The sequence below is a fragment of the Balaenoptera ricei genome, chromosome 3, assembly GCF_028023285.1.
Source record: "Balaenoptera ricei isolate mBalRic1 chromosome 3, mBalRic1.hap2, whole genome shotgun sequence".
Lineage (NCBI taxonomy): Eukaryota > Metazoa > Chordata > Mammalia > Artiodactyla > Balaenopteridae > Balaenoptera > Balaenoptera ricei.
Genome location: NC_082641.1, coordinates 11,636,613 through 11,649,078, shown reverse-complemented (window position 1 = coordinate 11,649,078; position 12,466 = coordinate 11,636,613). Strand labels below are relative to the sequence as shown.

General features: G+C 50.9%; 1 protein-coding gene across 4 annotated transcripts in view; it reads right to left on the bottom strand.

Annotated features, from left to right (window-relative positions):
- TRIO (trio Rho guanine nucleotide exchange factor) overlaps positions 1–4,766 on the bottom strand; it is a 383,177-nt gene extending 378,411 nt beyond the window's left edge. For 2 of the 4 annotated variants that reach the window (XM_059916125.1, XM_059916124.1), the window contains exon 1: positions 4,610–4,692. Coding sequence is in view for 2 of the 4 variants with exons in the window: in XM_059916121.1 (XP_059772104.1) it covers positions 3,380–3,593 (214 nt within the window). In the remaining 2 variants the exon portion in view is untranslated. Of the gene's footprint in view, positions 1–3,379; positions 3,594–4,609 lie in introns of those variants that run through there. The other 2 variants (XM_059916123.1, XM_059916121.1) reach the window with 2 other exon arrangements.
- Between the last annotated feature and the right edge of the window lie 7,700 nt (positions 4,767–12,466).

Sequence of the window (12,466 nt, the reverse complement as noted above, 5' to 3'; positions counted from 1 at the left end):
AACAACACAGTCACCCCAGTCAGTTCACCCAAGTCCACTCAGCTGAACACTCGCGACAGGAAGAAACGAGCAGCGGCGTCAGAGGTACCACTACCTTTCAGGGGAATGCACTAGGGTTCTCACCCGAAACCATTTCTTCACCATCCACGGAGTAGCTACTGCTCTGCCAGCGGCGCTACTAAAAATCTGTCAAGACAATGCACTTCAGGAAACAAAAACCAATTCATTATAGAACCGAGGAGGAAAGAAGGGGGTTGTTAAGACTGCTTTTCAGAGTAAAACACAATTCATCCCGAGCAACATAAGTGACTTTACTAGGCAGTAAAGTTTGGCTACTGAGTAAGAATTTGACTTTTCTCTGGAATTCCACCAAGGATATGAGAGAAAATTTTCTCAGTAGAGGAGTCAAGTAAATAAACTTAAATATCAGATAGAGCTGATTTAGATTATGACAGCTCCAAACACATCTTTCACTTAGAAACAAATCCCAAATCTATCATAACATTTAAGAGGTCTGAAAAGGCCATCTAATCACGTATTTTTAATATACATTTGAAAAACATACTTAAACCACATGCCTCATCTCAAACAGAACCACTGGCTTCATTTAAATCTTGGTTAATCATTTAAATGGTTTAAATGGCTTCATCTAAATCTTCATTTGAATCTAGGATGGTTACATCACAAAGGAAAAAATATAATATTCCATGTCAATAAGTCAGTTTACAAGGTCTCAATGGAAAGTTTCCTTCAATGATTGTTTTACTGCTCTTTGATTTCTTGAAAATCACTTACAGGATATTTTCAGCTATCTCTTTGCTCTCCTCTAAAACTGAGCCTCACTGTGCCACTGAGAAAGGGGAAACCAACCTTCACTATCAAGTTTCATTTTCTTCAACTTTCCTTTTCAAAACATTGAGGGTAACAAGGACCAACTGCTAATTATTATTGGTGCTCACAAAGACCAAAGCCGCCAGGCTTCTAAGTATACAAAGCAGCAGCAACACAAGCTCAGAAGCCAGCTACTTAAGTGGTGTTAGAAGCATAAATGCAAAGACAAGTTCCCTCGATATTCCATGAGGAAACCATTATACCAACATAGAAGGATATGCAGACTGCCCCCTCACTAAGGAACAGATTTGACTGTCTTCACATATTCCACTGGAAAGAGAAGCGCAGCAGCCAGGAGTCCAGAATAAGATTTAGTAATGAAAGGAACACAGCACGATGAGCCATGACGCTTCATAATAACCACAAACCCTTATTCTCTGCACATTCATTTAATGCCAACCTAAAACATGCCAAGCAGGTTAAAAATAATGCATTTATGTAAGTACCCCACACACACTCCAGAAAGGTTACAGGGAAAGCTCTGAAAGAATGACTTATTGCCACAAGAACAGAGCCCCAAAAGAGACTGGTGATAAAAGTGATTGGTCCCGGTGGGATTGAGAACGAATGTAGGCAAAGTCCTGGCCACGACAGGCATCCGGGAAAGAAGCCCAGAGTCAGGAGCATGTTTCCTGGCCCTGACCCCACCTCTACCGGAGTTCCACTCCAAGCAAGTCATTCAACCTCCCTAGAAGCCTGCTTCCTCTTCCGTAACATTTAAAAAAATTTTTTTAATGGACCAGCTCAGGTTTGTGATGCCTTTTTAAAAGAAAAGTGAAGAATAACCACTAGGTGCTGGGGGCTGAGAGGGAACTACAGAATCCAAGGAGGCAACAGCTCCTGAGCCATCTCCCCAGACCCTCTCCAAGTAAGTGCAGGAGTCCTGCCCCCAGCACCCAGCTCCGAACCCTGGCAGTTGGCAGTGCCCCTGCTTGAGTGTGTCCAGTAATCATGACAGCCCATTCTATGCCTGAACTGCTCTAATTATTTAAAAGTTCTATCAAGCTAAATTCGCCTTCTTTCATCCAACCATGGGTACCAGTTTTCAATCGGTGACTACAAGGATAAAATTTAATGCAGGACAGACAAGGAACAAAAAGGAGGAAAGAAAATAAGGCGGCCAAGCAAACGGTTCCAGGGCCAAGAAATGAAAGGCAACCAGTAGAAACGCCTTGTCTAAGTCAGACTGGCAATCTTAAGTACCAGGCTCACAACACCCTGGAAAAATGTTCACACCCTGATCTGTCCAGTCCCCCGTCAACGAGAACCTATTTCCTGTGTTTCTACATCTTAGGCAAAAAATGTTCGATTTTACTAACGGACTTGACCTCTCTGTTCAGCCATCCACAATCAATCCAAACTGCCCAGGAGGACCCCTGCCTGAGCCATTCTACCAGGTGAGGTCCCCACCCAGGGTCTTCCTGTTTCATCTGTCTAAACGTTCGTCCCATCCCACCCGACCAATCCAACTGAATGGTCCCTCTCCACCCTCCCTCTGCCAGATATCACTGCCCTAGATGCTGGGGCCAAGATCTAGGTCAGGGATTCAGAGTTGCCCAAAGGAGGGAAAAGCACTTTTAAAAGATGTTCCAGGCTACCCCTGGGATGGGACGGCACAACTGCTGTCTACTTAAAATCTGCTCTGGTTCCTGATTCCAAGTCAGATAACTAAAGGGGCAGTTTGCCCAATCATTTTGGAAGGAGGAAGAAAGGAATAAACCCGTGGGCAGCACCGACTGGCTCTGCCCCAAACTGAACATGTACAGGAGACCGAGCAGAGGATCAAGAGCACAGGCCTAGGCATGGCCACCAACAGACTTACCTCGCCAGGTAAAGCCTGCGGACAGCCACACTGACTGGGAGCAAGTTTTCTGGGAGCATCCAGTCCAAGGTGATGTCTTTTGAGGCTCTTCTGAGTGAAAGAAGTGATTTCTCTACTATGCATAATAAAGATATGAGAAAGTCTGGTCTCAGAAAGCACCAAAAATTTCATCACCAGGGCACAGGCGCCTTTCTAAGAGAAAGGAGCTGAATTCTGCACAGAATCCATTATTCTGTGACAGGTGGTAAAGACAGAGAGAAGACAGGCTAGACTTAGCTGCAGGGTATGAAGGGAAGACGTCCCAGGTCTGCTATTAAGAGGTAAGACGGGGCTTCTCTATCAGGCTAGTTGCACCAAAAAAAGGCTTTCATTTGAAGGAATTCATGTTTTCCTAAACCTCTGCTTTCTGCGGGGACCTCGCGGGGAGAGGGAGCAGTGGGGAGTATATTAACCCCAAGCTGACAGTGTTGAGTCGGCGTATGTCACTCCCAGCCACAACCAACCTCTTACAATGACTCAAAAGTAACCCCACCTGACAAAGACCAAGAAAACGAGGGAAGACAGTACTAAACCAGGGATGCACCGGCACTGCTCACTTCTGCCTCCGACCATCGCCCTCCCGCTGCAAATTGCTCCCTGTGACCCGGATTACCGAACTGATCTCACCGAATCTGGCGACTTGATTTTGGAAGAGGCCACGAAGGAACGTGAGCCGCCGGCCTCCGGGGCGCTCCCCGTCGCAGGCCGCTCCCCCGACGTCCCCGGCCCAGCCGTCCTCCCGGGAGCCGCCGCCAGCACTCCGCACGCGCCCCGCGCCCGCCCGCCCGCCGCGGCCCCGACCTGGCCCGCCCTCCTCGGCTCTCGAGCGCCGAGTCTGCATCCTCCCTGCCCCGCACCTGGCCCGCTGGGCGCTGCGCTCCAGGCTGCGGGCCCCGAGGCTGCCGCCGCCCGGACGCGCCAGCCAACGGGATTGGGCTCGGGGACGCGGCGCGCGGGGCCAGCTCACGCGGGATCTGGGCCCGGGCGGGAGGAGGCGCCGCCGCCGGGGTCCCGGGGACGCCCTGTCACGCCTCCCGCGCCTCCTCCCCGCGGGCCGGCCGCAAAGCTCGCCTCTCCCGCGGCCACCCCCCTCCTCGCCCGAGAGACACCGGGCCACCTAGCACTGCCTCCCAGGCAGTGCCCCGCGAGTGCCGGCCCCGCGCCGCCCCCCGGGGTCACCACGTTCCCAGATGTCCCTCCTGGGCCACCCCCGGAGACAATGGCTCACCCATCGCCCGGCCGGCCGCGCTTCATGTCTGCCACCACCTCCCCTCCTCCCTGGGCGGTGGGTGCCATGGCTGCCCCGTTTCCCAGAAGTGTAGATCGAGTCTGGGGAGGTGACAGGCTAGAGGACCGAGCGAAGAAACCCGGCGGCTTACGGGGTCGACGAGGGGCCAGGGACAAATCACCCCCGGAGACCGGCCCAGATGAGAGCCCGCATTCCCGGGCCTGGCCCCGCCGCCCCCGTCCTCTCGGCCTCCGGGACAGGGGCCTCCGCCCTCGCCGTCCCCGCCGCCGCCTCCTCGGCCCTCCCTCGAAAGAGACAAAGAGCCGGCGCCCCAACCGGTGGAGCTGTAGCCTCCGGGGCGGGCGACGGGGAGATTTCACCCTGGAACGAGGGGCGGGCGCAGGGAAGGGCGAGCCGGCGGCGTCCGGGCCGAGCCGCGGCACGGGGGGCGGCGCAGGCAGCGGGACCCGCCGGTGTGGAGCCGGGAGCCCCGGCGCGGGGCAGCGGCCTGGGCGAGCGCGCTCCGGGCCCGACGGGCGGGCGAGCACCGGGCGCGCCAGGGCCCGCGGACCGCGCCTCCGCGGCGGGGTTGGCGGGGCGCGCGCGGGCAGCGGCGCAGTTGCACTCACCGGATCGGAAGAAGGCCGCGATGTCGGCCAGGTCCTTGGCCGCCTCCTCGGCCCCCTCGCCGGCGCCGCCCCCGCAGCCCGAGCTCACCGCGCTGGCCGTGGCGGCGGGGCCGGAGGACGCGGCGGGGGCGGCGGCGCCGCCGCTGCTGCCGCTCATGGCTGCGGCGGCGCCCGCGGCCGCGCCCGGCTCGGGCCCCGCGCCCCTAGCACCGCGCGCCGCCCGCTCCGCGCCTGGCCTGGCGGCGCCGAGCGCCCAGCTGCCCGCGCCCGGCGCGTGGACGCAGAGCCCCGGGGCGGCGGCGGGCGGCGGCGGCGGCGGCGGCGGCGGCGGCTCGGCCGGAGGAGCGCGCCCACATAGACGAGGACTCCGCCCGAGAGCCGCGAGCCGGCCGCGGGGCGGGGGCGCGTAGCCACGGCCTCGGCAGCGCCGGCCGGAGCGCGGGCAGCAGCGCGCACCGTGCCGGACACGCAGTCGCGAGGGCGGGGGCCCGTGGCCGGCGGGAGCTCCGGGATCACGGGCGCCGGCGGCAGCCGCGAGCCTCCATCTTGGTTTCAAATGGGGAAGGAAGGAGGGGGAGGGGGGAAATCACGGCAGAGGGAACCCGGGTGAAAGGAAAAGGGAGAGCAGGGAAAGGAGAGAGGAAGGAAAAAAAAAAAAGAGGGGCTTCGGCAATTTCCGGCGAATATCGTCAGGGGCCGGAGCGTGGGCTCGGCGGGTGGGCGGGGCCTATGGTGGGCGGGGCCTGGCGGGAGAGGCGGGGCGGCGCCGGGGTGCCGGTCGCCCAGAGAGCCGGCGGATGGCTGCTGGGGCGTTCAGCCTTGCTCCTTCTCCCGGGCAGCTGCAACCCTGGGAAGGAGCAGGAGCGCTCTGACCAGCGAGGGCGGCCCTTTCCTGGCCCAGCACTGCGCCTCACGCCGGGCGCTCGCTCGTGCTGCGCGAGGCCGTCCTCGGGGCGCTTGAGCTGTTTACCGCGGCTCTCGCCCGCGGGGCCGGCCGGCTGACTCCGGCACGGGACCGGTGTGTTTCTCGTTGGCGCAGCGCGGGCGCCGGCACGTAGACGGGGCTCCGTAATAGTTGTTGAATAGAGAGATCGTGAAAATGGGTGTTGTGTACTCCAGTCCCAGAGGGAGCAGAGCAAGCCTCTGAACTCCTGGGGGACGTCTTCTCGTCTGTAAAATGGGATTGCGGACTCACAGCTACCCCACCAGAATGTAGAGAATGGGGAAGGTGATGGTGGCTGAGGAGACCAAAGGACATGAGGGGTAGGTGACATCCAGCTTTACGGAAGACCCGTGTCAAGCCAGCATTTGACAAATATTCAGGTACAAACGCCTATGACATGGCTGCAAGCAAAGGGAGCAGAAGTTATGGGTGTCAGAGGTTAAAGGAGCCAACGCTGCCGAAAACAAGGAGAGGGAGAAACAAGACTGATTTAAAAAAAAAAAACTGATGAATACTGATGAAACCAGTATACATGTATACTGCAAATGAACAATTGAGTAAATAAGTAGTGGGTGGTGGATACCAGGTTTTTCACTGTTGGAGGGGGAGGCTAGAATGATCCCTGTGGTACGGGATTAGAGTTGGAGACATCAGTATGAATTCATGTTTAGCTTAATATAGATACAGGTGGATATATGGAAAGATTTACAGATATGTATATTTACAGGGGCTAGTACATGTACATATATTTCCTTGCTCTGTCAGCTGAGTGGGCTTAGAAATAGCACTCCCGTAGCAAGATGCACAGGCACTCAGATCTTGTTATTAACACCATTCTTCAGTAAAAGGAACCTGGGCTCTTCAGGGGGATGGCTGACTCTAGGACTAGGGCAGGAAATACACAAGAGAGCCTGGAGCATCTTGTTGTGCCAGAAGGTAAAAATTTTTTTTTTAATTAATCAACAGCCAGAACAATGATGGGGACACAGGAGCCAACTGAAAGAGCTCCCAGTGACCAAAGCTGTAACAATTTGAACAGCAAAATAAAGCAATATTTGATTATACCCAAAGTATAAAATAAATATCCATGAGTCCCTATTGATATAATTCAATGATTGAATAAGTAACTAATTGAGAGAGAAGAGACAAGTATCCCATGCAGAAGAATTCAAAATCATTGCCTAGATACTCTGCCCTCAATGAAATGGAATAGAAATTCCCTCTCCTTAACTACGGGCTGCCCATAGCGACTTCCAGAGTACAAAATGGAAAGGGGGAGGGGAGAGTAACTTTACAATGAAGAAAACTGATAAACACCACTTCAGCCACATGAGCAAGGTTAACAGCAGTGATAAATCACGTGGATGGTATATACCCTTGATGTGATGTAATGAAAATGGCACTTTACCTTTGTGGTCTTCCTCCCAGAAACACAGTCTAATTATGAGAAAAACAGCAGAAAAATCCCAGTTGAGAGACAGTGTACCAGTACTTCCCCAAACCACTAAGGTCAACAAATATAAGGAGAGTCTGGAAAACTGTCACAGCCAAGAGGAGCCCAAGGAAACATGACAACTAAATGTAATGGAGTATTCTTAAGGATCCTGGAACCAAAAAAGGACATTAGGTAGAAACTAAGAAAATATGAATAATATATGGACTTTAGTTAATAATAATCTACCAATACTGATTCATTAATTGTGAGTAATATGGGAAAATTGGACATGGGGTATATGGGAACTCTGTACTATCTTCACAACTTTTCTGTAAATCTGAATCTATTCTAAAATAGAAGTTTATTTTTTTAAAATTTTTAATTGTATGTAGAATCTCAAAAAGAAAAAATTCAGTAAGTCCAAATTTCTCAGGTGTGCTGCCCATGTTTCTTTTTCTTATTCTGTTGGGTAATTTCTATCTCCAGCTCCTATTCCTCATCATGGCTTAATCCTAGTTCAGGGAAAACAATTTCCAGGAATTTTCTTTGTCAATTGAGTACATTCCCCTTCCTGCCTTCTCCCCAAGGTTGCAGCCAAGCTCCCAGAGGTATTGGTGACATCACAGCATGGGGTGGGGATGGGGAGATTGCACCCGGCCCTTGGTCATCATGGGTTCATGCTGGCACTGGTGCCGATGTGTGTCCCACGTGTGTCTGCCTCCCCAGTGCTCCTGCGACGGGCATTGCCGTGACCTTGTTGTTTTCTGATGTTGCATCCTGGTCACCCAACCACAGGGCCTCTGTAGGTCTGCTGGCAGTCAGCGCCTCTCCCGAGCTACTCCCAAGCACTCAGGAAGACATTCAGCTTCTCCCTGGGATGCTCAGTCCCACCCCCTCCCACCCCACCCCAGAAAGTGAGGCCAAATCCTCTCTGCTCCCAGACCCCTCAAGTCTACCTGGGCACAGACTTCCTTCCTCAGAGATTCACATCGGGGTCTAATGCTATCCATTTCCTCTCCCGCAAATTGCAGAATTATTATTTCCTCTGCAGGAAGAAAACTTCTCCCCAGGTTTGACATACTTTGTTCAAAATCTTTTATTTGGGACATCATAACCTTTGTGTTCTTAGGAGACTCCGTTTTAAATTTATAAACGCTTTCCCTCCAATTCTTCCCTCTGCCATAGGTTCCAGAAGTGTCTCTTGAAATTCAGAAGCCAAGTGTCGACTTCTTTCTTCCCCTCTGCATCCCTCCCGTAGTACCCTGCCCTGCAGGTAGTGAATACAGATCCCCCCTCTGTTGCCTAAATGGTGGAGAAAGTTCAAAAATTTGAAAACATCAAAACTGCTGGGGGGCAGGGGGCAAACTGGACGTCACGCAGTCACAGGAAGATCAGCAGTCCCTTAGTGGTGGTACTTGGGAAGTGCCAATTGGAAAAAGCTAACCTCTGCTGGAGAGTTCTCGGGTGGAGGCAAGTTCTAGATGTTGGGAGTTGGCCTGAAGGGGAATGTTGATTGCATGGTAATGACTGCTAAGGGTGTTGGGATCAGAGTGGAATGACTGGTGTGTGATTGGACAAAAAGAGCTTCTCTAGTGTTGAGACCCAGATATTGACCAATTCTTCTGTCTCAGGTAGAGTCATTTCCAAGAAAGCTCAATAGAAGGCTTTGTGTCTGAGTGTGGGACGTGCGGGAAGGCTCACCCAGACTGCAATAAGAGAAAGAGGCTGCACACAGGGTTTTTTTTACCTTCTGCCATCTGAGCATGTGTAGGGGGATCTAAACAGGGTTTCATGACAGCTGCTGTTGATCCTGCCCCACTTTCAAAATTCAGCTCGAATTTCATCCCCTTTCGTGAAGCTGCTACAGTACATTAACTCGAATTGACCTCTCCCTTCTCTGTATTCTGGAGTACCACTCGTTCTGGCATTTGATCGTGTACTGCATTTTATTATTTGCATCCTTTGCGTTTAATGTCTTGCCTACAAGATGGGGAGATCCCTTGCAGTCAGTACACAAGCATCAGCCTGTCTCCTGTGTGCCTAGATCTATACCAGTCCCCAAGCCATGGGGCAAAAGAAATGGAGAAAGCCAATTGGGGGACACAGGGTAAGTTGTAGAGTCAATATCCTTTCTCTGCTTCTTATCAGAACTCATGCCCGGCTAATATACTCCATTTCCCAGCTCTGAGGGCTATGTGACAGAGTGCTGGCCACTGAGTGGAAGGGACTGGGCAGGGCTCAGAAGAAAGAGTTCAGACACAGCAAGGGCATGCACTTAGCCCTTTGCCCTTTGTCCTCTTTAGAACACAGACAAAATGCTGGAGGTGACGAGGCCATCGTGTGACTGTGAGAAGGTAAACATGAGAACAGAAGCACATGGTACAGATGGATGAGTGAGCTGCCCTTCTCTGGGCTTCTTATTGCATAGAAACATACAAGAAAAAGAAGACCCTGATTTAATTAGGTGGCTGTAAGTTGGTGTTCAGTTTTGTTTTGTTTTGTTTTGTTTATTTATTTGGCTGCGCCAGGTCTTAGTTGCGGCTTGCGGGATCTTCGTTGCGGCTTGCGGGATCTTTTTTTTTAGTTGCGGCATGCGGGATCTTTAGTTGTGGCATGCGAACTCTCAGTTGCGGCATGCAGGATCTAGTTCCCTGACCAGGGATCAAACCCGGGCCCCCTGCATTGGGAGCACGGACTCTTAGCCACTGGACCACCAGGGAAGTCCCGGGTGTTTAGTTTTGTGCAGCCAAACCAGCTCTGACAGATAGACCAGTTATGGTTCTTTATCAGCACTTCTCAAATTTTTCCACCAAGGAAACCCTAAAGATGGAGGAGAGTGAAGAGGCGGGTGAAAGTCATATCACTGGGGATCGTGGAGAGGAACCGAAGCAGCCACCAGGAGATGAACTTCAAAAAGCTGCCAGCTTTTTCTTAGAAATGCATGTGAATTTTTCCTTCTCCTTACACATCTATATTTATTTTAATATATAAACAATGTCTTAACTCACTTACCAGTTGTTTTGGGTTGAATTGTGTCCTCCTCTAAAAAAAGATATGTTGACGTCTTAACCCCCAAAACCTTAAATTGTGACCTTGTTTGGAAGTAGGGTCCTTGCAGATATAATTAAAATGAGGTCATACTGGAGTAGGATGGGCCCCTAATCCAATACAGTTGGTGTCCTCATAAGAAGATAGCCATATAAGAATAGAAATGCACGGGGAGAATGCCTCATGGAGACGGAGGATTATAGATGCATCTACAAGACAGGAAACACCAAAGGTTGCCAGCAAACTACCAGAAGCTAGCAGAGAAGCAAGGAAGGATTCCCCTACAGGTTTCAGAGGGAACACAGCCCTACTGGCACCTTGCTTTCAGACTTCTAACCTCCAGAACCAAGGCAATATGTTCCTATTGTTTTAAGCCACCCAGTTTGTGATTCTTACAGTTGTGGCAGCCCTAGGAAACTCACAAGCTAAACCCGTCCTCCTAACTTTTGAGCGAAACTGTCATTCTAGAGAGAAATGTATACGTTGATCTTATAGATAATATTTGATGAGTGCTTAAGATAAAGAAAAAGAATCTAGAGGAATGTGGAGAGTTCCAGGTTGAGGGGTTTTCAGGAGTGAATTGATGTTAATACGGACATACTATGGAAATGTCCAGATGATCTCTTGAGCTATGGGGCTTGACCTCTGGCCAGAATTGGAACTCTATCTCTAAATTTGAGCTAAAGAGCATAAAAATACCTGGAGATTTAACGTGACTAATCTGCTAAGGAAATGAGTGTGGAAAGTAAGTAGGGCATAGGGCAGAGGGCTGAGTTTTCATGCCATACAGTGGGTAGCACTGTGTGATGTGACTTGTGTCCTGAGAGTCCCCAGCTGGTCCTGGGGCAGATTAAGGAGCAGGTAAAAGGAGAAAAGCAGACCCACAGGGGCCAGGGCATCTAATTCAGCCCGGGCCATGCTAAGTTGGCTCACAAGGCACTACAAATGGACCCAGCTTCTTTCTTTGATTTGGGGTGACCTCCACTAAGCTACTGAAAGGTCCAAGCCAGAGCCCTACTTGTTCTGCTCTGAACCTGTATTCACAGGCATGGGATCCCAGGAATGGCTGCCTGGCCTTGTGGGTTGATTGGTAAGAGTCTTTTGAGCTCCTTCACTCCAGTATTTTTTTTAGCCATTGAGATAGCTCTGAATATACACCGTAAGCAAAGACACCCGGTGGGAGGTGGAAGAGAGAGTTAGGTGGAATAAGCCTGGGAAAGGAACAGGGGATGGAAATTGGGAGTATTTGAGGTGGACAGGGGACAAAAAATATGTGTTTGTGTGTGTGTGCATGTGTGTATGTACATGCACACGTGTGTGCATACATGCTTATGCATATTTATAGGGTATGAGCTGATGAAGATCTGGAAGTTCTGGTAGCAGGGAAACCCAATTATACATGAAGAAAAGATAAAGATAAATTTGGCTTTAAAATGAGCTCAGATTTGGAAGTTGCAAGGTTTTATTATTACTGGTATGTTAATGAGAAGAGTGTACAGGAGAAGTGACGATATCTATATTTGCTGCCTTGGTTTCAAACTGATCAATGTTACAGCTCATTACTTAATAACTGCTGACTTTCTGTCCCTGTCCAGTAACTCAAAGAATTCCAAATTGAGCCCCCAGCCCCAAATATGCAGAATCTGAAATTCTACCAGGTGGGAAATTCAGTCATTCTGATCCTGGCCAACTTCTGGTCTTCAAGATTTCTGTAACGGATAAATACTCCTGGGAGTGCTAACACCTTAAACCTTTATCACTTAATGCCTTTTAGAGAGGATTAGTGGATTAACCCAGCATTGGCAAGAGTAATAAGAGGGATGAAAGAAGGAAAAGAGCGATGGAAGGCACCAATTAAAAAAAAGCACCTACTTTGCTTTTGACTGCTTTTGACTGGTCTTACTGCCTCTGTTTAGCGTAGACCCTCAGAAAGTTCTGACCCTGGTTCCTTGGCAGAGGTAGTGAAGATTTTTATATTTGGGGGGTCACTGATTACTCGCTGAAGACCCCACAAGCAAAGGCCCTGAGGCCGCCTGTTCTGTTTGGCTCTGTGAGGAAGGGAGGGGAGACCACCGTGGCTGAGTGCGGGGGGAATAGGAGATGCAGTCGGTAGAGCAGAGCAGCTTCATCATGTAAAACCTCATGGGTCCTTTGTAAGGACCCTGCCTTACAATCAGAATGAGATCACAGGTGTGGATCACTGTATCAGAAGATTCTAAGTGATTTAAGGTCAAAAATTGGAGATTGTGTGGACTCCTCAGAATGTTAGAAAGTAAAGCAGAAATCTGTAAAAAGCTTTGTAACAGACGGTCGTTGAGAGAGCTGCTAGAAACCAGCAGCTGTCACCCCCCAGGGTAAAGGCTCTGGAAGATGCTTGAGGACCGTCACACCAACTAATGGGACCTGCGCCAGGCAGAGCTGACCGGGAGCA